General features: G+C 50.2%; 1 protein-coding gene across 3 annotated transcripts in view; it reads left to right on the top strand.

The window, feature by feature from the left end:
* Csmd2 (CUB and Sushi multiple domains 2) overlaps positions 1 to 22,570 on the top strand; it is a 550,287-nt gene that overhangs the window by 498,735 nt on the left and 28,982 nt on the right. For all 3 annotated transcript variants that reach the window (XM_060379514.1, XM_060379513.1, XM_060379515.1), the window contains 10 exons: positions 881 to 961; positions 1,397 to 1,510; positions 3,261 to 3,449; positions 5,564 to 5,710; positions 9,262 to 9,450; positions 13,759 to 13,944; positions 14,847 to 15,041; positions 16,270 to 16,443; positions 17,670 to 17,843; positions 21,972 to 22,145. In XM_060379514.1, the coding sequence (XP_060235497.1) occupies positions 881 to 961; positions 1,397 to 1,510; positions 3,261 to 3,449; positions 5,564 to 5,710; positions 9,262 to 9,450; positions 13,759 to 13,944; positions 14,847 to 15,041; positions 16,270 to 16,443; positions 17,670 to 17,843; positions 21,972 to 22,145 (1,623 nt within the window). The remainder of the gene's footprint in view (positions 1 to 880; positions 962 to 1,396; positions 1,511 to 3,260; positions 3,450 to 5,563; positions 5,711 to 9,261; positions 9,451 to 13,758; positions 13,945 to 14,846; positions 15,042 to 16,269; positions 16,444 to 17,669; positions 17,844 to 21,971; positions 22,146 to 22,570) is intronic.

Genomic DNA, 22,570 nt, shown 5'->3' with positions numbered 1-22,570 from the left:
CTCCCGACCCCACCCCCAGGCCAGTGACATCACTGAATGCTTCTTAGGTCGTGTTAGATGTGAGTACAGCTGGTTTGATATGACAGGTCTTGAGACGAATTGCAGGCAACCAGGCCCATTAATAGCTCCAGCCCAGGGGAATGGCTAATCGAAAACAATATAAGGCTTTGCTATGAGGAATACAGAACTTGGACACAACTCAAGGCCATAGCCTGTTTGAGCTGGGCAGCTGAGCAAGGGGAATGCACAGAGGTGCCCTTGGTAGCACTTTGTTCCTCTACTTGTGAAGGCTGGGGAGTCAGGCTGCAGTAGTTAGGGCCCTCCCTGGCTGCCATGTCTCTTGACTACAGATCAGAGTGACCACGTCTTCAAGCGGCAGGTCTGTAAACCCTTCCTTCCTTCATTACTGGTGTTGAAGCATGGCGTCTCGGGTTTTATGCCAGAACCTGACAGCAGGAGATAAGCCAAGAAGTGCGTGGCTGAACTGGCCCAGTGCAGATCTAAACACCCGTTCATGTGTGTCTCTTGCGCCAACGGCTGAGGACGCGGCTCAGTTGGTACCTACCACAGTCAGAGCCGTGTACCTGTCACCAGCACCACTTAAACCAGACATGGTGCTGGAGAGCACCTGCAATCCTGGCACTTGCAGGGCTGAGGCTGGAGGATCAGGGGTTCAGGATTATCCTTGGCCACATAATAAGCTCAAGGCAGCCTGGGGTACATCAGAAGACCTTGCGTGAATTCAACAAAAATAAGGACATGCCTGCTCTGTGAATGAATGAGGTCAGGATTGGTCAGGAACCTATCCCAGCCCAGGAGTGACACCTTGCACCTGACCTCTGTCTTTCTGTCTTTTTTTTTTTTTTTTTTTTTTTTTTAGCTTATCCACTCACCAAGTGTCCTCCCCCGACCATCCTTCCCAACGCTGAAGTGGTCACAGAGAATGAAGAATTCAACATAGGTACCACCTGCCAAATGGCCGGGATCTCAACCCAGGGTGGCAAAGAGGGGCCAGGAAGCAGTAGAAACTAGACAATGGCTCCATCTATGCAGAGGGAAACTGAGGCCCAGACCATGGGTGTATCAGTGTTCTCTCAGCTGAGTTTGTCTCCAAAAATGCAAACCCTCTTCCTTGACTCAGCCCCAGGAAGAGGAACTGGGGCATGACTTCCCTCTGCTATCCATAAGCTTTAAGAGAGCCAGGAATTTCTTAGACTATGAACTATCCAGAAGGCTGAGCTGGTGGGGTGGGGGGAAGCATTTGTCTGCATCACAGCAGGGAGTTGTGCCTGAAGCCTGACCCAGTGCTGGTTACCTTCCAGGGAAGTGGGTTTGAGGTACTTGGGATGCCAGCCCTTCTGAATCAGGGGATGCCCATGCTCACCTCTCTTGACAGGCGACATCGTCCGCTACAGGTGCCTTCCAGGTTTTACCCTAGTGGGGAGTGAAATCCTGACCTGCAAGCTGGGGACCTACCTGCAGTTTGAAGGTCCACCCCCAATATGTGAAGGTAATTGCTCTAACCAGCACCCCAACAGAACCCTGCTTCTACTCCTCTTCCCGTCCCCAACTCTCAGCTCACCCCCTGCCCTCTGAAAAGAGGTCACCAGTCACCGGGTCAATGGTGTCTGATGAACAAGTGAGTGAGAGTCCTTCACAGGGGCTCCACCTAGTCTGAGCTGGGGGCTGTGAAAGGGCCAGGCCGTCCCTGGCTTCTTATCTGGGCATTCTCTGGAGTTTGTGTACTGAGTGCTGTCACGAAGAAGTTCTGGAATGTCACCCTACCTCCGGGGTGCAAATGTACCCAACATCCTGTGTGCATGACCCTGTGACCCCAGACCTCAGCTGCCTGCATCCCAATGCAGCGCCTTGAAAAGATGAACTTGCTTCACCCGGTTACCCCAACTCAGATCAAATCCAGCCCTTCCCCATTCCTAAGCACCCAAGGCAACACAGAGCTCCTTTCTGCCCTGCAAAGTGAGGACAGTGGTTGAACATAGGCCGAGGTTTATTGTGAGGAGTGGGATGGCTGGTGGCTCCAGGCATTCGAAGATGGCGTGTGACCCACACCGGCTGCTGTGGGGGTTGGGAAACTTCCACAGCTGCCGAGGGCCCTGAAGAAACTGATTCAGTCCTTGAAGCCTTGCCTTGGGGTCCCCAGCCCAAGCAAACGGAAGCAAATTATCTGGAAATGTGTTCCATGCAGACTGTTATGGCACTTCCCTGTGCCCCAGGACAGAGACCCTCCCCAGTGCCTGGGGTGTGCAGGGCTCCTCTGGACCAGCCTATTCCCTCCCCTTTGTGATGAGTCCTAAGTGCCTCTCTTCCTTCTCCCCTGCTCTTCCACCTGCTGCTGCTCCTGCTGTTCCTATTCCTGTTCCTGTTCCTCCTGCTCCTCCTTCTCCATCACCTCCTTCTCCTTCTCCTCTGTTCCTCCTCCTGCTGCTACTGCTCCTCCTTCTCCTCCTCTGTTTCTCCTTCTCCTGCTCCTCCTCCTTCTTCTCCTCTTTTCCTCCTCCTCCTCCTCCTCCTCCTCCTCCTCCTTCTTCTCCTCTGTTCCTCCTCCTCCTGCTCCTCCTGCTTCTTCTTTTTGGAGGTCCACACTGCCTTCCTTAGGAAAATACTGCTTTCTTTAACCGCCTATGAATCGGGCTGCAGCCAAACCTTCCTGCTCCTGATGCAGTTACCATCACCATCTCTGTGGTGTGTTGAGACATCATGCTCCAGACCCTGCATGTGTGATTTGACATCATGAAGTATGATGTTTTCTATGATACAGCCGTCCTGTGAGGCAGGGATTTCTGCTTTGTGCTGGAAAAGCCATCACACTGAAAGGGAATAATTGATTGGGGGCCACACAGTAAGTGAGTGGTAAAGCTGGGCTCTAAATCCAGGTGTGACCGACCCCTCGTCTGTTGCTTACTCCTGCACTCTTGTCTCTTTGTACGAACTAAACCCATTTTGAAGAGTGGTTCTCTGGGTATGGGTGGCCTTTCTGTTGCCTGTACATCCCCAGTGACCTCAAATCCAAGTAGCAGCACCCACACCCAAGCTAGGAAATGATTTCAACCAACTGGCCTGCTGAGAGTTCCAGCAGCACTGCCACACTGACACGCGATCTGAAGTTACTTCTCGCCATGGGGCAGTACGATGGTGAATGTGAGGACGTGTTTAAAGTAGCCCAATACTAGCTTCTCAGTGATGGTTCCTGTTCTGTCCCCATGCCGTCCATGTACACAGCATCTCTTTCTTCCTCCCAGTGCACTGCCCAACCAATGAGCTTCTGACAGACTCCACCGGTGTGATCCTCAGCCAGAGCTACCCCGGGAGCTACCCACAGTTCCAGACCTGCTCCTGGCTGGTGAGGGTGGAGCCGGAGTACAATATCACTGTCACCGTGGAGTACTTCCTCAGCGAGAAGCAGTATGATGAGTTTGAGATCTTTGATGGTGAGTCCCTCAAAGGCCATGAGGTTCTCCGCTACAGAGGAGGCACCAACTTTCTCCCAGCCCCTGGGCGGGGGGAACTAAGCTGCATTTTCCTATCAGGACTTGCTGGAGGCAGCACACAATGTCTTACCATAGAAACCCAAGCCCAGGGAATTGATGATCTGTGTGGCTGCTGCTTGCATAGTAGCCTAGATCCGATACCAGCCTGAACCCCCTGAATACCAGCCAATACGTGGATCCCTGCCCCTCCCCCCTCCCCCGTGAAGAGCAGGCTTCCTCCAAAACCCAAGAAGATCTACCAGACTCCATACTGCTTCGTTAATGGTAGGATAAAAGGTTCATTTGCTGCTGTGTCTAGAAAAAAAAAAAAAAAAAGAACGCCTCAGCATGTTCCAAACCAACGAACCCTCAAAATACCACGTCACCCTTTGTAGGGTTTTTCCCCTTATCCACACTAGTTGTCCCCAGCAGCTCAGAAAAATCCAGTGTAAACAACGGAAATGCTACGTTCTGCAGAATGTTCAGATCCCCTGCCCCCTGTCACCGTATCACAGCAAAAACCCGACTTTTTAACAGAGCTCTGGGACATAACTGTGCACGTACGCTCTTGCCTGCCTCCCGCCAATGCGAGCTGCTGCGTGTGCTCCTCCCTCCTGACAACCTGGAGAAGAGCACGCGGCAGAGCCACAGCTGCATTGCGAGGGACCAGAACAGTGCCCATCCGCTCTGCTAGCACAGGCGCTCCATCTACCTGTAAGCTTGCACTGTGGGGTAGAAACAGCTTCTCTCCTCGTGCACCCTTGCCAGACAGAACAGCCACAGTAGGACTGGGATCCCCGGGAGTCAGCATCACTCCAAACTCCGTATCCAAAGCCTTCAATAACTTCAGCTGCTCTTGTGTCTACAGTATTTATCTACATCAGGAACAGCGGTGGGCCTGTAAAGGGACGGGCCAGAGGAATGACTAATTGGTGTCAGTTTCTAGGGTCTTTTTTTTTTTTTCGGTAGGAACCCAACCTCTTTTTTTAACAAAACCATTCTGGAATGAAGGAGAAATGAAGCCTGGCTTGGGTCTATAAACTGGACAGAGGGTTGAGTCTTTTCACTGAGGGTTCTCTCTATCTATCGGTCATAAACTCATACTATTTCGGTTGCTCTCTCTGGCTCCCCAGCTAGCTTGCCCTTAGGAGTAAACTCCGTTCGTGTGCCATCCCCATGGGTCCCTGGTCCTTCCAACTACCGCCCCAGCCTTGCTACCCCCATTTCCAACTGTGGCATTCTTGCTTCAGTCCATGAAGTGTTTCCCCCTGATCTCTGACCTCTGTGTCCCAGTCGTCTGATCCCTCTTACTCTTGAGGAGCCTGGTTTCATCAGGCCCATGGAGTCTCTGCCAGGCTCTCAAGGATCACAGTTATCGGGCAGGAGTGCTTTTCTCATGACAGAACTGTTCAAACATGTTGCTTCCTCTTGCTTCTGGATGCCTTCCTTCCTTCCCAGTTTGCCATAGCAGCTCAAACGGCCCTTCTCTGTTAACTGTAGCCCATTACTCTTCCAAGCTTCCAAAAGCTGTCTCAATGGTGTATTGGAACCTTCACTCATAGCCTTCTCCAGGACTATAAATCCTAGGTTATGGGTTTCCTGGATTTATATTATGCTCCTTGGACTAGAGCCCTGAGATGCAATCCAGGCATTTAAGGTAGGACGTAGGAGAAGGTGCTTTCCTGGAGAGCCTTGGGAAGGCATGTTAAGAAGCGTTATTACTTATGACCCTGAGAACTATCACTTTCCTCTGTTCTGTGGCTCTCGATTTTTTATCTGTTCAATAAACAAAATTTCTGCATGGCGGGCACCATGCTATTTTTAGCATGCGCAAGAGAAATCAGAAGAGGGTCCCAGTCTGAAAACCAGCTCTTCCATCTAACTGCTCGGCCCTGGAAACCAGCAAAGAGATTTCAGCTCCCTTGCTGCCCTCAGGACAACGCTTCAGATAAGAGTGGGCAAAAGGAGTCCTTCAGTCAGGCCACCAGAGGCAAAGTCTCCCAGCCATCCCAGCTACACTTACACCTCTCTCTAGACGTGGAATGGCCTGTAACCCTGTGTCTCTTTCACCCAAGGTCCGTCAGGAACGAGTCCTCTACTGAAAGCTCTCAGTGGGAATTACTCAGCGCCCCTGATTGTCACCAGCTCAAGCAACTCTGTGTACCTGCGCTGGTCATCTGACCACGCCTATAACCGGAAGGGCTTTAAGATTCGGTATTCAGGTGAGTAAGCCATGAAAACACCTAAGAAGGGCCGCCACTCTGAACCCTTGAAGTGTCTCACCTGAAACATCCAAAAGAAGCCATGGTCCATCTCCTCACCAAGGCGGCGGCCTCCCTCATGTGGGTGGGGCAGCCTCCTGCTCCCATTTTCCCTCATGTGACACAGTACAAGACCAGGAGCCGTCTCCTACCTCTTCATACCCATGTCCCTTCCCTTCCTCTAACCTCTTCTCTTTCTTCTCATGCTCCCACCATGAGTCTCTGGGATTGTATCTATTCAGTATGAGATCTGATGAGAACAAGGGGATCCTAGCCCCTTAGACAGTTAGGAGATATTACCGGAAGTCCTTCTGCCGAGCGACTCTCAGACAGAGTCCCACAGGGTGGGCAGCAGAGGAAACCCTCTCCCGCTATACAGGCCGTAAATCTCATTATTATCCTTTCAGTAACAGACGCCAATCAGACATATTTGTGAGGGGCACAGTATGACACTCTGATGTGTTTACACAATTGTGATGATCAAAAGGGAGGAATTCGCACATCTCCTCAAAGTTTTGTGCTGGAGACTGCTGGAATCCATTCTCCTACCAGTTTGCTATGAATTCCAGCTGCCCATCTGGGCTGCCAAGCACAAGCACTTAGTCCTTTCTGCTTCTGTAGGCAATAACTAACCTCATTCCATCCCTTCTGCCTTCCACTGGTACCAAGCTCTGGTTGAGCCCCATTCATACTCTCTGCTGTGTAAAATCATCTTTCCCTAGCTTTCACACATGAGTGGGTGCACACACAGATCTGTCTTTCTGCACCTCACTCACTTAACATTATGTCCTCCACTTCCGTCTATATCGCCGCGATGGACGGGATTTCACTCATCTTATTGTCTGGGCACAGTCAGATCAAAGGCCAGAACTTTGGAAATATATATATATATATATATATATATATATATATATATATATATATCTGGGATACAGTGATACAGAGAAACTAGACTTTCTCTGAACCCTCGCTCTGGGCACCACTCATCCACTTGATAAGCTGAATCCTGGGTGCCTGCTTTGAAGGGCAGTCCGGTGAACCGTTGCCAGGCTGCAGGGAACGCCTGAATCCTGGGAATTCCACCACATGCCTGCAAGCCAGGCAAGTATTAGATGAAGTTTTAAAGAATAGTGGTTTCAGGGAGCCGGGAACATAGCTGTCAGTAAAGTACTTGCCACACAAGCACAAAAAGCAGCACCCCCCCCCCCCAGCACCCAGGTTAGAACCTGGGTGTGGTGGCATGCACCAGCAATCCCACCCCTGGGGAGGCAGAGGCAGGAGGGTCCTTGGAGCTCTCTGGCCAGCACAGCCTAATCGGTGAGCCCCAGGTCCCAGGGAGAGACCCTGCCTCAAAAACTTAAGGTGGACAGCATCTCAAATGACAATCTGAGTTGACCTCAACCTCCCAGTCACACATGCACACACACGCACCTGCAGACACGGAAACATTCGTCGACACACAAGAATATTGGTTAGGAGGGATGTCCCCTCGCTCTGCCTGAAGAACCATCTGTCCTTATCTTGTAGTGGGTCTCCTCATTGCAAGACCAGCCCACTCTAGGAGGACCCGTGGGCGTGCTGAAGCATGGTGAAGTGCTGGGGGTGAGGAGAGGCAACCAGGCGGAGCTGAGGGGAGCCCTGCCTTTACTCTCTCCAAGTTCATTTCCTCTGTAGATTCCACCCCCAGGCTACTCTCCCAGATGCCCATGGCTGGGGAAAAGACAGCCTCACGACCCCATGATCAGGGATCTGTCCCGTTATCAGCTGGCAACAGGGTTAGTTGACAAAGCGCTTAACTGTTTGGGCCTCGGTTTCCTCAAAATGAAAAAGAAACCTCAAGATAGCCATCAGGAGAGTCCGGGGCGGGGTTCCTGCTGGCGGCTCCTGTGAAGGGAAACCGGAATTTTCCTGCTCCTGTTGCTACACTTGGAGCTAAGAGCTCCCAAGGATTTCCCTTTGGCTTTCTGCTCAGAGACGAATGTGTTCAGAAGCAATGAATCAGTTGTAATTACAGTACTTAAGCCACGTAGAAAAGAGATTCGTTACACAGCACAGCAATTACTACTTAATACTTAAGATGCAGCAGGCATGTGTAACTTGCACCCGTGTCTGTCATAGTGACTACGTGTATTTTGTATCTGGGATTCTCATTCCCAGGTGAAGGAGGTACATAGATTCGAGATGCACACGACAGAGGAGGCCTAGCGGGCGAGCGCACATCTTTAAAACACCATTTCTAGAGTCATAGTCTTCAGACAGGAAGTCCAAGGCCTCCCTGTGAGAGCATGTGAGGAGGGTGTCTTCTCCAATCTGCTCGCCCCAGCAGGAGACCCTCAAGCAAGGCTGGATGTGAGGCCCCTGGGTCATATTCCTCTCGCAACCTCTTAGAACTAACCAGTATTAGCTCTCTTTCTCGTCGCTATGACAAAATGCCTGACAAAACCAGCCTAAGGAGGAAGCAGTTTTATGTTGGCCTGTGGCACGAGGACACAGCCTGTCAAGATGATAGGAAGGCGATGACCGCAGGAGCTTGAGGTACCTGGTCGCATTGCCTTTGTGATCAGGAAGCAGAGGAGAGATGAATGCCGGTGCCCAGCTGGCTCTCTCCCGTTTGCTCAGTCTAGGAGCGGCCCATGGGATGGCGCTGCCTTACATTTAGGGCGGATCAGTGCACTGTAGGGACCCCCTCACAGTTGTGCCCAGAGAGTTGTCCCTAGGGTTATGCTAGGCCCCGTCAAGTTGTCAGTGAGAACTGTCACACAGCCTACGGATCTCTGGCAGGAAGCGCAGTGTGAATTCCCTCCATCTGGGACCTTTGTCTGCGTCCCTCACTGCTGCATGCCAAGGATTAGAAAAGCAGCTGGCACTTAATGGACTCTTGAGAAACCTTTACTGGATAAACGGATGAAATATGTTAAGCCATACGTCGGGGGGACGAGGAATGAGCCCTGCAGGGAAATGTATGTCCTAGATCCCTAGGCGTCCGCAACACAACAGAACAACAGAGAACTAGCATTTATTGAGCACTAAGTGCCCTGCACTGCACTGGGAAGCTTAGCATCATTGTCTCGTCTTTTAAATCACGCTAGCACCTGTGAGGGAGGTGATGGGGTGGGGGGGAACTGGAGCTGCGCAAGCTCCAGTGACTTGTCCTAAGTCACAGAAGGCGATGCCCGGCCATCGTACGTTTAGGAAAGCAGCCTCGCTTCACAAGGTTGCCTGCAGTTCCCGGGGCTTTGAAAGCGACCCAGGCTGAACTCAGGAAGCCTGTGATTCACAGAGCGGGTTATCGTTATAGTTTTCAATTACCCTTGGTTTTGATTTGTCTTGTTTGATCCCGTTCTGGCTTTACTTAGCTGTCGTTCAGTGTCAGCCACTCAGCCCTAAGTGGCAAAGAACTTGGCAGTGGTGGAGGAAATGTGACGGGGGAAGCGGGCCCGGTGTGGGGCAGCCCGCCCGCTTCAGCGGTGGTTCTCGGACACTCCTCCACCGAGCATCTTCTCACCCCTCAGCTCCCTACTGCAGCCTGCCGAAGACTCCACTCCACGGCTTCATCCTGGGCCAGACAACCACCCAGCCAGGCGGCTCCATCCACTTTGGCTGCAACACAGGCTACCGTTTGGTGGGACACAGCATGGCCATCTGCACCCGGCACCCCCAAGGCTACCACCTGTGGAGTGAGGCCATCCCTCTCTGTCAAGGTGAGCAGCAGGGACTGAAGCAGCAACAAAGTGACTCAGCTCCAAGTCACCTTGGGTTGGTCTCGGGAGCAGTCCAAGCCACGCGAGTCTCCCAGGGTTTGGTGACAGATCATTCCTTCAGCAAACATCTATTTACTGAGGCTCTCTGCATCTCCAGCGCTGGGGATGACAGCTGCGTAGTGGGCTCCATTTCCAGCACCACGGGAGAGGTGGTGATAGGAGGCATGAAGTGACAGGAAGAGGAAGTGCTGTCTCAGAGGGGTGTTGGGAACCCCACAGTACGAAGGGATCTGCCTCTTCCTAGCAGCTAAGAAGGACTCCCAAGGCAAGAAGGCACAGGCACGGGGTCTGGCTCCTAAAGCAAATGAGTCAAGCAAACCCCTGAAATTTATGAGCGCTTTTCCCATTACAAGAACACATGTTTTTGTCAGGATGAAATTCCTTGTTTTGTATAATCAATAAACACCAATATAAATAAATAAAAATCACAGGGGCTGGAGTGATGGTCCATTCAGTAAAATGTTTGCATTGCATGCCTGGGACCTGAGTTTGGTCTTGCAGAATCCACATAAATAAGCCAGGGGTTGTGACATATGCTTGTGATCTCATTGCCTGGGAGGCAGACACAGGAGGATCTCTGAGGCTCCAGCCTGGCCTTCTTGGTGAGAAGAAGGAAGGTGCTGCCTTGCAAACCTAGGATGGTACCAAGAGGAATCAGAGTTAAGGCTGGCCTCTGGCCTCCACCCCTACATATGTACACTTGAACACACATATACATACTCACAAAAATAAAGCAATGCACTTCCGGACTAGAAATCCGAAAAGGCAAGAATAACAGGTAACACCAAGGAAAAGTGTGAAAATGGAGTACAGTTCTGCCATGAGATCACCACTGTTAATAATTCAGTATATTTCTTCTAAATACCAATCAGCATCTTTCAGATAATCGCCAATACTCACTTGTCATGGTTGTCAATGGCTGCATAGCATGATGGGAAAACTGACACTTACTTAAGCGTCATGTCCTACTGTGGATCGTTTGAGTTTCTGTGTCTTTTGTTTCCATATCGTTGTGACTCTGTCGTTAGGAGCATTCCTATTTATTTCCTCAAATGAAATTCCCAAGAAGGAGATTGTTGGATCGTTGCATACACAGAATTTACAGTTCTTGATGCCCTATGCCCTGCCCAGATTTTGTCCTCATCTATGCTTCTCCCAGCGGCAGTGAAAGCGCCATTTTCTGAGTCTCAGCATCATGTGCTACACTGAAGAAGAGAAGGAAAGCATTGCCCACTGCTGTTTGATCTTACTTCTCTTAGTCCCCAGTGTGTTGAAGTCTTTAATGACATCTGTCACCTCTGACCCTTGCAACCTCCTTGCCCGTGACTTCTTTGGAAAAGACCAAAGGTGTGTTATTATTATTCTGCAGAGAGACTGGCTGTCACAAACAGCAGATGTCATCGGCGTCACTCTCTGTGTCTCCAGCCACATCAGCACTGACACATCTATTCCAGAATCCATTAGGAAACTGCCCAGTGTCTGGCCTCCGTTAGGTCTCCCCCACCCCTCTCGGCCTGTGTCCTCTGACCGTCTACTTTCCGCCTTTAGTTTTCTTCACGCCCTTTCTTTCCTATTCCAGAAGACCAACCAAGAAGCAAATGCTCCCACTTACTAGCTGGCAGGCTCGCCTCGCTTCCTCCTCCACGGAGATGAGGGATCTCCTGGAAGCATCCACAGCAGGTCCTTTCACAAATAGAGGGCATCAATTCCCCACTACCACCACTACCCCACTTACAATGGAGGAGCCTGCCATTCTGTCTGTTCTCTGTCCTTGCTTCCAAGCCATGGCTTCTTCTTCTTTGTGAGACGCTACGTACCCCAAATGACTTTGATCCCCCCCACCCCACCCCGCTCTCAGCCAGCTACCTCTCTGTGTCCACTCTCCCATAGATACCTCATCCCACCACAACTTTCAAAGACTTTGTGCTTTTTTGCTCCGGGCACTTCCTACCCACGGACTGTCCCTCCTGCCTCCGGGGTCAGGACACTCGGGCTGAGTTCTGAGCTTCTCAGCTGGGAAGTTTTCACCTGGTTTTCTCACCAGCTGTCTACGCCAGATGGGGTCAGGCCAGGGCTATGAGAAGGTCCTGCTGCCTCTGCCTCTGCTCGGTCTCTTCGGTCCATTCTCCAAGCAGACCACCTGCAAGGATCTGGTATTTCTGCCCAGAAGGCTCAAGCCAACAGGGCAGTTAGTTAATAATTTAAACCATGGTCCACTATGATGGTTTAGCTCACCCAGACCCATTCTGGCTCGGGCCTGCTGTTTGGACATTAATCCTTGGGTGCTTCCTGCTTACTCTTTCCTTCTGAGCCCTATATTGCTCTCCCCCGCCCCATCTTTTGGTTCTATAACCAACTTTTGAATCTTTTTCCTGTCTTGTATTCCAAGTACTTCCCCAATCCCTGGACAGCCAACCTTCCCTTGTCATAATGGAGTCCTACTCCAGAGCTGTTGGAAATTATGGAAAATTAAGCAGAATCAGGCCTCATCTTGGCCACCATCCGAGGCCTGGCCTCTGCCAGAGCTTATTCTGAACGTGAAGGAAGGAGGCCTCAGCTCCAGACTAGCGGTCGTGGGGGCAGTGAATAAGGGGTCGTACGAAATACTCAACTCTCATTTACCATTTTTTCCTGCCTATTCCTTCGCTAACAAAACATCAAATCACAGACCTTGTCGTAGTGTTTGTTGTACATGTCTGAGGTACCACCTTCACACCCCATTTATTTGAATTCCTTAGTTTTCCATAGAAATGCCAGTTTTGCAATCTCTTGGTTTTCATGTCGGTTTGGGTGAAGAATCCGCTCAAGTAAGCTCCTCAGAGGGGATTCATGAGAAGCTAGATTCCTGCGTCTCTAAGTGCACGAAGACGCCGTCAGTTTTGCCCACCTTATTGGGTGGCCAGATTAAACTCTGGGTTATAAATCGTTTCATTCACAAGCCTGAAGCCACTGTTCCGTTTTCTTTGGCTACCTGCTACAGTCGATGGGAAGTCTGAGGTCAGTCTGGGTCCCGTCCTTGCCAGGCTCCCCTCTACCTCTCAAAGGTTCCTTTTCAGCTTGAAGACTTGTGTCTTCTTTCAGCTCCCGGAAATGCCCAGGTTAGTTCTGTCAAGCCACCCACTTTGTCTCTCGCTTTCTGGAGCTCTGAGCAGTTGGACGTTGGACCTCCCAGACTGATCCTTTCAACCTTCAGCCCTCTTCTCTTGTTTTCAGTCTGTCTTTTGGGTCCTCGCTCTGGCAAGTTTGTTGTTTTTACTAACGGACCCCCTTGTTCAGTGTGTATGTTAACAGTGGAAGAGCCCTCCCTTTGCTGTCTTTCTGCAGAAGGCTCTGTTCTCGTCTCACGTCACCTGCCGCTTGATCTTCTCCGGGTCTTTAGCCTTTTTGTCAATCACATTGACACTACTGCCTCTCTTCATCTGTGCAGTAACATTTGATGGTCCGTATTTTAAAAGTGAAAGCTAGGTAGCAGTGGGGGGGGGTTCCATTAATGTGTGTAACTACCTTTGCCTGTGAGGTTTTTCCCATGGGTAGCATCTCGATCTGCATGTACAGCAGGGATGAGCAAGGCATCCTTCATGTGGAGAGAGCCTTGATTCTACAGGCCAATGAGAAGGCTTAGTGGGTACAGGCACTTGCCACTGAGCCCGACAACCTGAGTTTGACCCGCCTGACCCACACGATAGAAGAACAGTGCCAACGCCCGCAAGTTTTCCTCTGACACCCCATGCATGCAAGTGTGCATGCTCAAGCGCACTCATGAATGCACACACACACACACATGCACACACACGCACATATGCACACAAATTAATTAAATAAGGTTTAGTAAGAATTTTGTATTAAAAAGAGCATCCCTTTGTTTGCTAACCCCCACCGTGGCATCCCTGACTCTCTCGAGGGATTCTGGCCCACACCTTCAAGAGGAGGGGACGCTTGGCTCTTCTCAGCAAACAGAGAGGCTTGAGTGTGAGAGCCTTGACACTACACCTGTGGCAGAATGAAGGAAGGCCCCCGCAGCCCTCTCCCTACATTTAATCTGTGAGCACACACCTGGCTCAGTCCTATCCTCCGATATGTTCATCTTCCTTATCTCTGATGATGGGTCACGTATTGTCTCTCTTCATGGGGCTTTTGCTGTTTGTTAGTGTTTCCTCTAAGTCTGAGGGCCTTCCCGGGGGAAGGGAAAGTCTGTTCTCAGACCATCTTGCGTCAGGAATGCCCACGCCGTCCTTTCTCCTCCGCCAGCTCTCTCCTGCGGTCTCCCTGACGCCCCCAAGAATGGAATTGTGTTTGGCAAGGAGTACACGGTGGGAACCAAGGCTGCGTACAGCTGCAATGAGGGCTACCACCTGCAGACGGGTGCTGAGGCCACCGCAGAGTGCCTGGACACCGGCCTGTGGAGCAACAACAATGTTCCCCCACAGTGTGACCGTGAGTCCAGGGACAGTGGGGGCAGGGGTAGGCGATGCTGGGCGGACAGCTTCGGAGCCTCCTGTAAGGCCTGGGCTTCAAGTTCAATAGAGAGCCGAGAACCTGTGTTAGGAGACTCGGGGAGGGTGGAGAGTGGCCATCTCTCAACCGCGGTCCCCACTGCAAGGTCCTGCCAGCACACTGAAGGACTGTCATGCTCTGGGGCATTTTAATAAACCACCTGGGATGACCACAAAGCTGCACGAATGTCCCTTGATCACAGAACTCAAGTGACAATTTGGGGACCAAAAGACAAACAGTGAGCCATTTTCGGTCCAATGATACAGACTTTGATTTTGTTTGCTTAATTTAAAATGTACATATATGTGTATGCATATTACTCCTTAACGTTTTGCAATCAAGAAAATTTAAATAAAGATTCAGGTTTCCGGCTTCTCTTGAAAAAATAATAGAGATCCCCAGCCAGGGTTGCACCTCAATTAATAGCACTTCCCCAACATAAGCCAAAGGTCTTGCTTGCCTGAAATCCCATCACCCCAGAAGTGAAGGCAAGAGGATCAGAAGTTCGAAGCCACCCTTAACCTTGGCTATTTGAGATCTGTCCAAAAAAGAAAGGCGGGAGGAGGGGGTCCTAAAAACTGACTAAATAGAATGTGCAGTCCACATCCGACAACCAACACCGGCGAAACAGGAGTCCCGTTACTCCATTTCACAGATCTGTGCACCCCAACGTGCAGCATCCTCCTCCTCCCTCTCCATGCACCCATCAGACCTGCCCAGGACCCGGGTGTCCCTGGGGTGGTTACTACTGCACTGACTTTCCACGATCCCACGTCCTAGACCCCTGCGGTGTCTTCTCTAGTCAATGAGCTAACGCCCTTCCCTGCTCCTTGCTCTCCCAGCTGTGACCTGTCCCGATATCAGCAGCATCAGTGTGGAGCACGGCCGGTGGAGGCTCATCTTCGAGACCCAGTACCAGTTCCAAGCCCAGCTGATGCTCATCTGTGACCCCGGCTACTACTACACCGGCCAGAGGGTCATCCGCTGCCAGGCCAACGGGAGATGGAGCCTAGGAGAGTCCATGCCCACCTGCCAGAGTAAGCCCAGGAAGGGCGGGATGGGCCCTTTTGCATGGTGCTTCCTACCTGAAGTATCTCATACATGGAGTAGACTGAGGGGTTCTTAGCACTGTCTCATCTTAGGAAAGGCCTCCTGTCCATAATCCTCCAGCTCAGCGGGCACTGATTCATTCATTTATTCATTCATTCATTCATTCATTAGGGCCCAGCTATATGCCAGGTACCAGAGAGGTACAAAGATAAAGGCATGTGGCCTGCCTGGGGTCACGGCTCAGTGGGTAGAGTTTGCCATGCAAGTGCGAGGACCTGTGTTCATATCCCCCCAACATGTGTGAAAGCCGGTCGCAATGCTGAGTGCATCTGTGACCCTGGCATTCCCATGGCAAGACTGGAGGCAGGGAGAAAGGTATCCCTGGAAGATCAGGAGACAGCTAACCTGGCGAATGTGGGGGCAATGAGACCCTGTCTCAAACCAGGTGGAAGGGGAGGAACAGATACTTAAAGTTGACCTCTGACCTCCACCCATGTACATGTACACACACACTATGATTTTTAAAAACTAGAATGTGGCTCCTGCCTTCCAGAAGCTCAGAATCTACTAGAGAGATGAGACAAGAGGCGGCATGGAGGACCCCCTAAATCTGTCTTCCTCCTCTTCCTTGTTAATTGCTCTTCTTTAGTTCTTTGAGCCTCAAAGACCAGTCAAGGCCCAGGCGAACCAGTGTGTGTTCTTGGGGTCGCCCGCAGAGCGGATGTGAAGGCCGTGGGCCCTACGGTGTACCCCGCCGTGATTACGGCAGTGTTGGTCATGAATATGAGGCAGCCTCGCTGCAGCACAGTCTTTGTAGTCAGACTTCCCCTCGCACATCAGCCAGATGCTGTCAGCATGCTCCCTTAGAAGGACCGAGAGGCTGCAACCAGCTCAGCAGTAGAGGACAAGACCGATGCCATTGTCTGCCCCGAACACGCCACAGACTCACCATCCCACCTCAGCCACCTATGCCGTTCTTTACAAGCATGCAAGCCTGAGCCTTATCTCCAGAGAGGGAACCTGGGCACACAGCCAGCACCTCCAGGGGTCCTGGGAATGGGGGCAAGTCAGCGTCATCCATTCCGGCCACACCCCAGGAGAGCAAGGCTAGGTGGTTCTTGGCTTTGGGTCATTATGCTCCTCCATCTCGCTCAGCGAACGTCGCAGGTCCCCCATCTTGGGACCGGTTTACTGAGCCTTTTATGATCTTTCCAGTCATTTCCTGCGGAGAGCTCCCCACACCTCCGAGTGGACACCGCATCGGAACAATGTCCGTCTACGGGGCAACCGCCATCTTCTCCTGCAATTCCGGATACACGCTGGTGGGCTCCAGGGTGCGGGAGTGCATGGCTAATGGGCTCTGGAGTGGCTCTGAAGTCCGCTGTCTCGGTAAGTGGCCCCCCCAGGCCCACCCTACCTGCCTGCTCTCAAAAAGTCCTTACTCCAAGCACCAGCTTTCAGAGACCCGCCTTGACTAGCTTCTCTTGGGGAATTCAAAAGGATGAGAAGACCACTCTTTGAGGGTCTACACTCAGAAAGGCTGCCTGCATCTAATTAGGATGGCAGTCACCCTAGAGGAACACATTCTTAAAATGCACCTAAAATATTCTCTATATTATATCTTAGAGAATTATTTAAATGTATCCATCTATATGGACATTATAATGCACACATGCATGTACACTAAGAAAATGACGGGCATTTACAAACAACCAGCTTACAAAGAAGAAAAGGGAACATTGGGTTATCTGTCCCTGGTATACATGCTAGTGACCTCCAGGGTAGGGGCAGTCATGTCCAGTGGCCTCTTTCTTGGGCACTTGTTTGGGATACAGTTAGGAGTTGCTGCTGCACAATCAGAGGAACCAGAGGAATGCCGGGAATCCACTGTGCCCAAGCTTCGGTTAATAAAAGACTCAGTGAGCTGCCACTCACAGAAAAGGGTGAATTTCAGCAAGCACCCGGTTCTGCATGCTTGTCATCGGCAGGATAAGCTGTGATGGCTTTATTTAGGCTCTGGTGTGAGACAGACTGTAGGTACCCAGCGATGGTCCTTTTGTCAGCTTTCCATCACAATGACAAAATACCTGAGTAATCAATATACAGGAAGGAAAGATTGATCTTGGTTCACAGTTCTGGAATTGTTGGCCCATGACCCCTTGGCCCCCACTGTCTTTGGCCTATGGTGAATTTGCACACATCATGGCAGAATCGGGGGCAGAGGACTTATGCTCTAGGGGCATGACCTAACTTCCTCCCCACGTCCTAGAGGCTGGGCATCAAGCTTTCAACACAGGAAGCCTTGGGGGTCTTACTCAAACCATAGCCATCCCAGAGACTGGGAAAAGTGGTACCTCCCCCCCTGTGTATAACCACAGAAACAGAGCCCAGGATGGCCACTGGGCTGCAACTTTGATGTTGGGGTTCACCAAACCCACAATACCATCGCTGTCACATACAGAGTTCCTGAACTCACTCCTGGAGCGCTGTTCTCCAGGGCGGGTGGGGAAAACGAACTCAGCACGGCTGAGTGTTCACCCCTTTCCCTCCCACCCCACCAAAGCTCTACCCCCCCTCCTTCTTTTTTTGACTCTCTTCCCCCCATCCCACCAAAGCTGGACACTGCGGGACCCCGGAGCCCATCGTCAACGGACACATCAACGGAGAAAACTTCAACTACCGGGGCAGCGTGGTATACCAATGCAGCGCTGGCTTCCGCCTGATCGGCATGTCTGTGCGCATCTGCCAGCAGGACCATCACTGGTCGGGCAGGACCCCTTTCTGTGTGCGTAAGTACGCCCTTCGCTCTCCCGGCTCACGGGGCTCGGTCAGCACGGACTTCCTCCCTTACCTCGTGATTAGGTTAGCAAACGGTTTCGTATACTCTATTTCCCGGAAGATGTGACCACTACATCTACATCTTCAGGTCTCTGCGTCACTAACGACTGTTTCTATCATCCCTTCTGATGTCTTCTGCCTCACTTCGCTTGTCCGTTCTCTAGTTTGTGTGTGAATTGTACCACACCTAGGCATATACAGTAAGCAAGTGACAAAAGAGTTTACAAATAACCACTTATTTTCCCTCTTTCATTTTATGTTATTTTTATGGCTTGTAAGTATTTGGAGCTAGAAATTTTTTTCTGATCAACTGTTAATTATATCTCATCCATACTAATAATAAATGCTTTTTAAATTTGTCATTAATTGTCCCCACACCTGGAAGATTTTAATAAATGTTTTCAATTTCTACACCAAGGGGCCTTTTTTTTTTTTTTTTTTTTTTTTTTGCTTTTTGCTTATATTCATTATGCACAATAATTCTATTTCTCGAAACTCACCGATGCTTTTCTCGTGAGTAAACAGTTGGTCAATCATCACGAATGTTCCATGTGCATTTGAGAAGAAAAGCATTGTGGGTAATTCCGCTCCACATACGCACACATGTATCCCTAAGGTGTACTTTATGAATTATGTCCTACTTTTTTTTCTTTATTTTGCCCACTTGAGCCATTTTCTTTGAAAGACATGTTTAAAGTTTTCCGTTATCAATGCGTTTCCATTCTTCCTCACATTTCCTGAAGGTGGTTGCCATGTTGTGTGGTCCATCTGCATTCACAAACTATTATCGATCTGTTGTAAATTGTGGCCTCTCACCCTTAAAAAGGGATCTTCATCACTTTTAACGCGTTTTAGGTTAAGTTTTAATTTTCTTGGTTCCAGACTTACAATTCAGATCCCACACCCGTCACCACCCCTGAATAACAGGCACACACATTAGATTACACTCTGCACGCCAACATGAAAATATCCCTGTCCATAGGTTAAAGTCAGGCACATAGGTTGATACGTCTTTCCTGCTTGATCCTGGTTCTCTTGTGTTTTCTGTGTTTATGGCACGCTCTCTGTGAGATTTGGGTCTCTGATGTTGGCCTTTGCGTGTCACACTGTAATATCATCAGTTCCCCGTTCTTCCATTCAACCGTTTATTATCTATTTTGCAAACACTAGTATCCCTGAACTTCCACATAACGGCTACACAACATGTTCCTCTCTCCCGTTTTCGTTCTCAGTGGCATTTCTTCTCTTCTGTCAGGGCTGGGAACATTTACTATGGAGTTCACATGTTAGACTTATAATCCCTCCCCCCCCCCCCACCTTTTGCTTTATTCTTGGACCTATAATTAAATTCATCACCAACACTGCAGAAGCCTTCCCGATTACTTCTTAGTAAGGTCAAGTTCAGCCTTTAATAGAATATTCAGTACAACTTTTGCATAGTTTTTTTTTTTCAAGTTTCTCCATGGGTTGTTGTGGTGGTGGTGGTGGTTGTTTGGTGTGTGTATATGCTGCTGCTGGTGGTGGTGAGTTAGTGTGTGAGTGAGAGAGAGAAAGCGCTACAGATCAAACTCATGACCTGATATGTGCTATACAAGTACTTTACCATAAGCTGCGTCCCCAGCCATTGGTTTTTTAGGACGGGTCTGCTTATGTAGCCTCAAATTCCAAATCCTTGTCCTTCTGCCTCCTGGGTGCTGGTGTAATAGCCACACACTAGCACACAAAGGAGTACTTGAATGTTCTCAACTCTGTTCTATTTCCTGTCCTTTAAAAGGCAGCTAGATTGGCCACAAATCCTGGATCACAGGTTATTTCTTTGATTTTCTAAAACTATTCCTCCATCATAATTTTTGCAGTGTATGTTACTGTGTGTGTGTGTGTGTGTGTGTGTGTGTGTGTTCTTCACCTTTATTTTTTTGTTTTGTTTTTCGAGACAGGGTTTCTCTGTGTAGCCTTGGCTGTCCTGGACTCACTTTGTAGACCAGGCTATCCTTGAACTCACAGAGATCCACCTGCCTCTGCTTCCCCAAGTGCTGGGATTAAAAGCATGAGCCGCCACACCCTGCTGCTTCACCTTTTTTAAAGTTGTACTTATTTCCTTAGGGAAATGATGACAGCTGTGTAGTAAATCACAGTATCATCTCCTTTTTTTTGGGTGTGTGGTGAGCATACCTGAAGTCTGCTCTTTTGGGAAACTTCCAATGTTCCATATATACTGGTAACTGTAGACACTGGACCCCCAGACTTTGCTGTCCTGTCCTGTGTCACTGCAACTTTGAGTCATCACACCAGCATTTTCCTCTTCCACTCAGCCCTTCCCCGAGTAGTCATGGATCAACAGTCTGTCTGAGCATTCAGCTTTTAGCAATACAGTGTCGGCTTCACTCTAGCTGGTTTTCAGGATGGGTGTGGTTGTTCTTCACGTGGTCCCTGAAGTCTGATATTTCTCCAAGGGTTGAATGCTACAAGACAGTTTCCCTGGCTGTACTGTGGCTCTCTGAAAGTATCCATTCCACTCCTGTTCCTCAAGCATTCTCTTGGATTACAGTTTAAAGATCTGGCTCGGGGCTGCTGTGCCTCAGCGTGCTCATTCTTCAGCTTCGAAGCGTTTTAAAGCCCATGGCCGTCCCTGTCTTGGTTGCTGCAGACCTGGGTTTCCTGTTCTTTTGTTTGTTCTTGTTAATTTGCATTTGGGGAGATTTACACGGCCACCATTATCCTCTGCTGCCTACAAGTAATTTGGAAAATTCTTCACTTTTTAGAGTTCCCGAAAGTGAGCCTTTATGCAAAATGCAGGGGTTTGTTCTTAACTATTATGAGGTAAAGTTTTGTTTTTAATTGCTCCTCTCCCTCTAGCTCCTCACACAGAACAGGACTCTGACATAAGCTGGTTGCTCCACAGCAATGTCTAAAACCAGTCTTAGCAGCCTCTTCGGTGTTGGTTTTACAGAAGGAGAGGCCCATCCCTCCAGATGTGTCTACACAAAACACATTTCATTGCACCCAGGAGATTCACATGAAAATCCCCAACGCTGGGGCCTGGATTGAGAATGCCTCCCCAGCCTAAAGAAGGCCAAGGGCAATACAGGAAGAGGCCAGGGCCCCTAGAAAAAGCCTTTGATGATGTACTTCCTCCCTCTAGACCCAGCCTCTTCCTTTCCTCAGTCTCCCAACTGCTGTAGCATTATTATTCCATCAAGGGATTACTGGCCAGTCAATTGGGTCAAAACCCTCCTGGTCTCATATCTGGGCACGCCCTCATAGAGGCACACAGCCCATGTGCTTTTTCTGATCTCCAGGGCATTCCTCCACTCAGTGAAGTTGACAGCTCAAGCTAGACATCACCGATGCCTACTCTTATCTCGTTGGCAGCAAAAGCCCACACTGTAAAGTTCTGCTCCCCGCATTTCTCTGCCCTAGCCAGAGAGAACCTGGTCATAAACCCTGCTACCGGAAGATTCAGGCCAGGAGACAGGATGTCAGATGGCAAGTGCAGGACCCTGGGAGCAGAGCGGTGCCCACAAGGTGGCACTGAGCGCCACCGGCTGCTCCCGCTGTCCCTGGACAGGGCCTGCAGCCTGGGAGTAAGTGGGAGGCAGTGACCTATGCCTACAAGAGCAGAAGACATGCCTGGGTCACCAGTGACCCGCCAGGCAGCTGCTCTCTCCTTCAGCTACTTGGCAGCTCTTGAGATTCTCCGGAGGCTTGGGGCTGACTCCGTGCCTCATGCCAAGCGAGGCCGGGCTGTTTCTGACCCCTCCTCGGTTCCCTTTGCAGGCGTTCCGGTCTGTCTCCCCCCAAAGGTCAGGGCTCCTTAGGTCATCGTGCTCAGTGTTCGCTTCACTTTTGAATGAGACTGGATGATATTTGAGCTTGGGTGAAGGTGTCATGATCCTTTGCCCAGTATATACAAGGTTGGCACATAACGCTACCTGTAAGAGCATACCCATTCCTATCCCACCACCTCAGCGACCCGGCAAAAACCTGCCCTCCCTGGAGACAGATGCAGGTCAGGTGAGAAGAGGCTGATGGGGTGTGGAAGAGTTGGTGGGCTCACCTGTCTTCTGTTCCGATTGCAGCAATCACCTGTGGACACCCAGGCAATCCAGTCAACGGCCTCACTCAAGGCAGCCAGTTCAACCTCAACGACGTGGTCAAGTTCGTTTGCAACCCAGGATACATAGCCGAGGGGGCAGCCAGGTCCCAGTGCCTGGCCAGCGGGCAGTGGAGTGACACGCTGCCTACCTGCAGAAGTGAGTCTCCCTTCCTGCCCTGCTCTCTTCCCTGCCACCCCAGCTGTCTGAGCGCCTGTGGCCCAGGAGGGCAAGCCATGGAATTCAGTCTCAATATTAGTATCCCTCGTGCAAGGAACTCTTAGGACAGAGAAGGGTCATAAATGGAGACTCTTAACCTCTAGCTACAGTTAGGTAACATTTTACCAGGGGTCATATGAGCAAATCAACAGTTTCATCTTGCAAGCCTTATTTAGATCATGGAACAAGTAATTTATCATCATCATGTAATGCCCCAGTGTTTGTGTGTGTGTGTGTGTGTCTGTGTGTGTCTGCCTGCCTGCCTGTCTGTGTACATATATGTATATATACGTGTATCTGTCAGTGTGCATGTGAATGTGTCTGTGCATATATGTGTATGTGTGTGTGCATGCACACATGTGTCT

The sequence above is a fragment of the Meriones unguiculatus genome, chromosome 3 (genome assembly GCF_030254825.1).
Source record: "Meriones unguiculatus strain TT.TT164.6M chromosome 3, Bangor_MerUng_6.1, whole genome shotgun sequence".
Lineage (NCBI taxonomy): Eukaryota > Metazoa > Chordata > Mammalia > Rodentia > Muridae > Meriones > Meriones unguiculatus.
The sequence above is the reverse complement of the archived record's forward strand: the minus strand, read 5'-3'. Positions and strand labels throughout refer to the sequence as shown.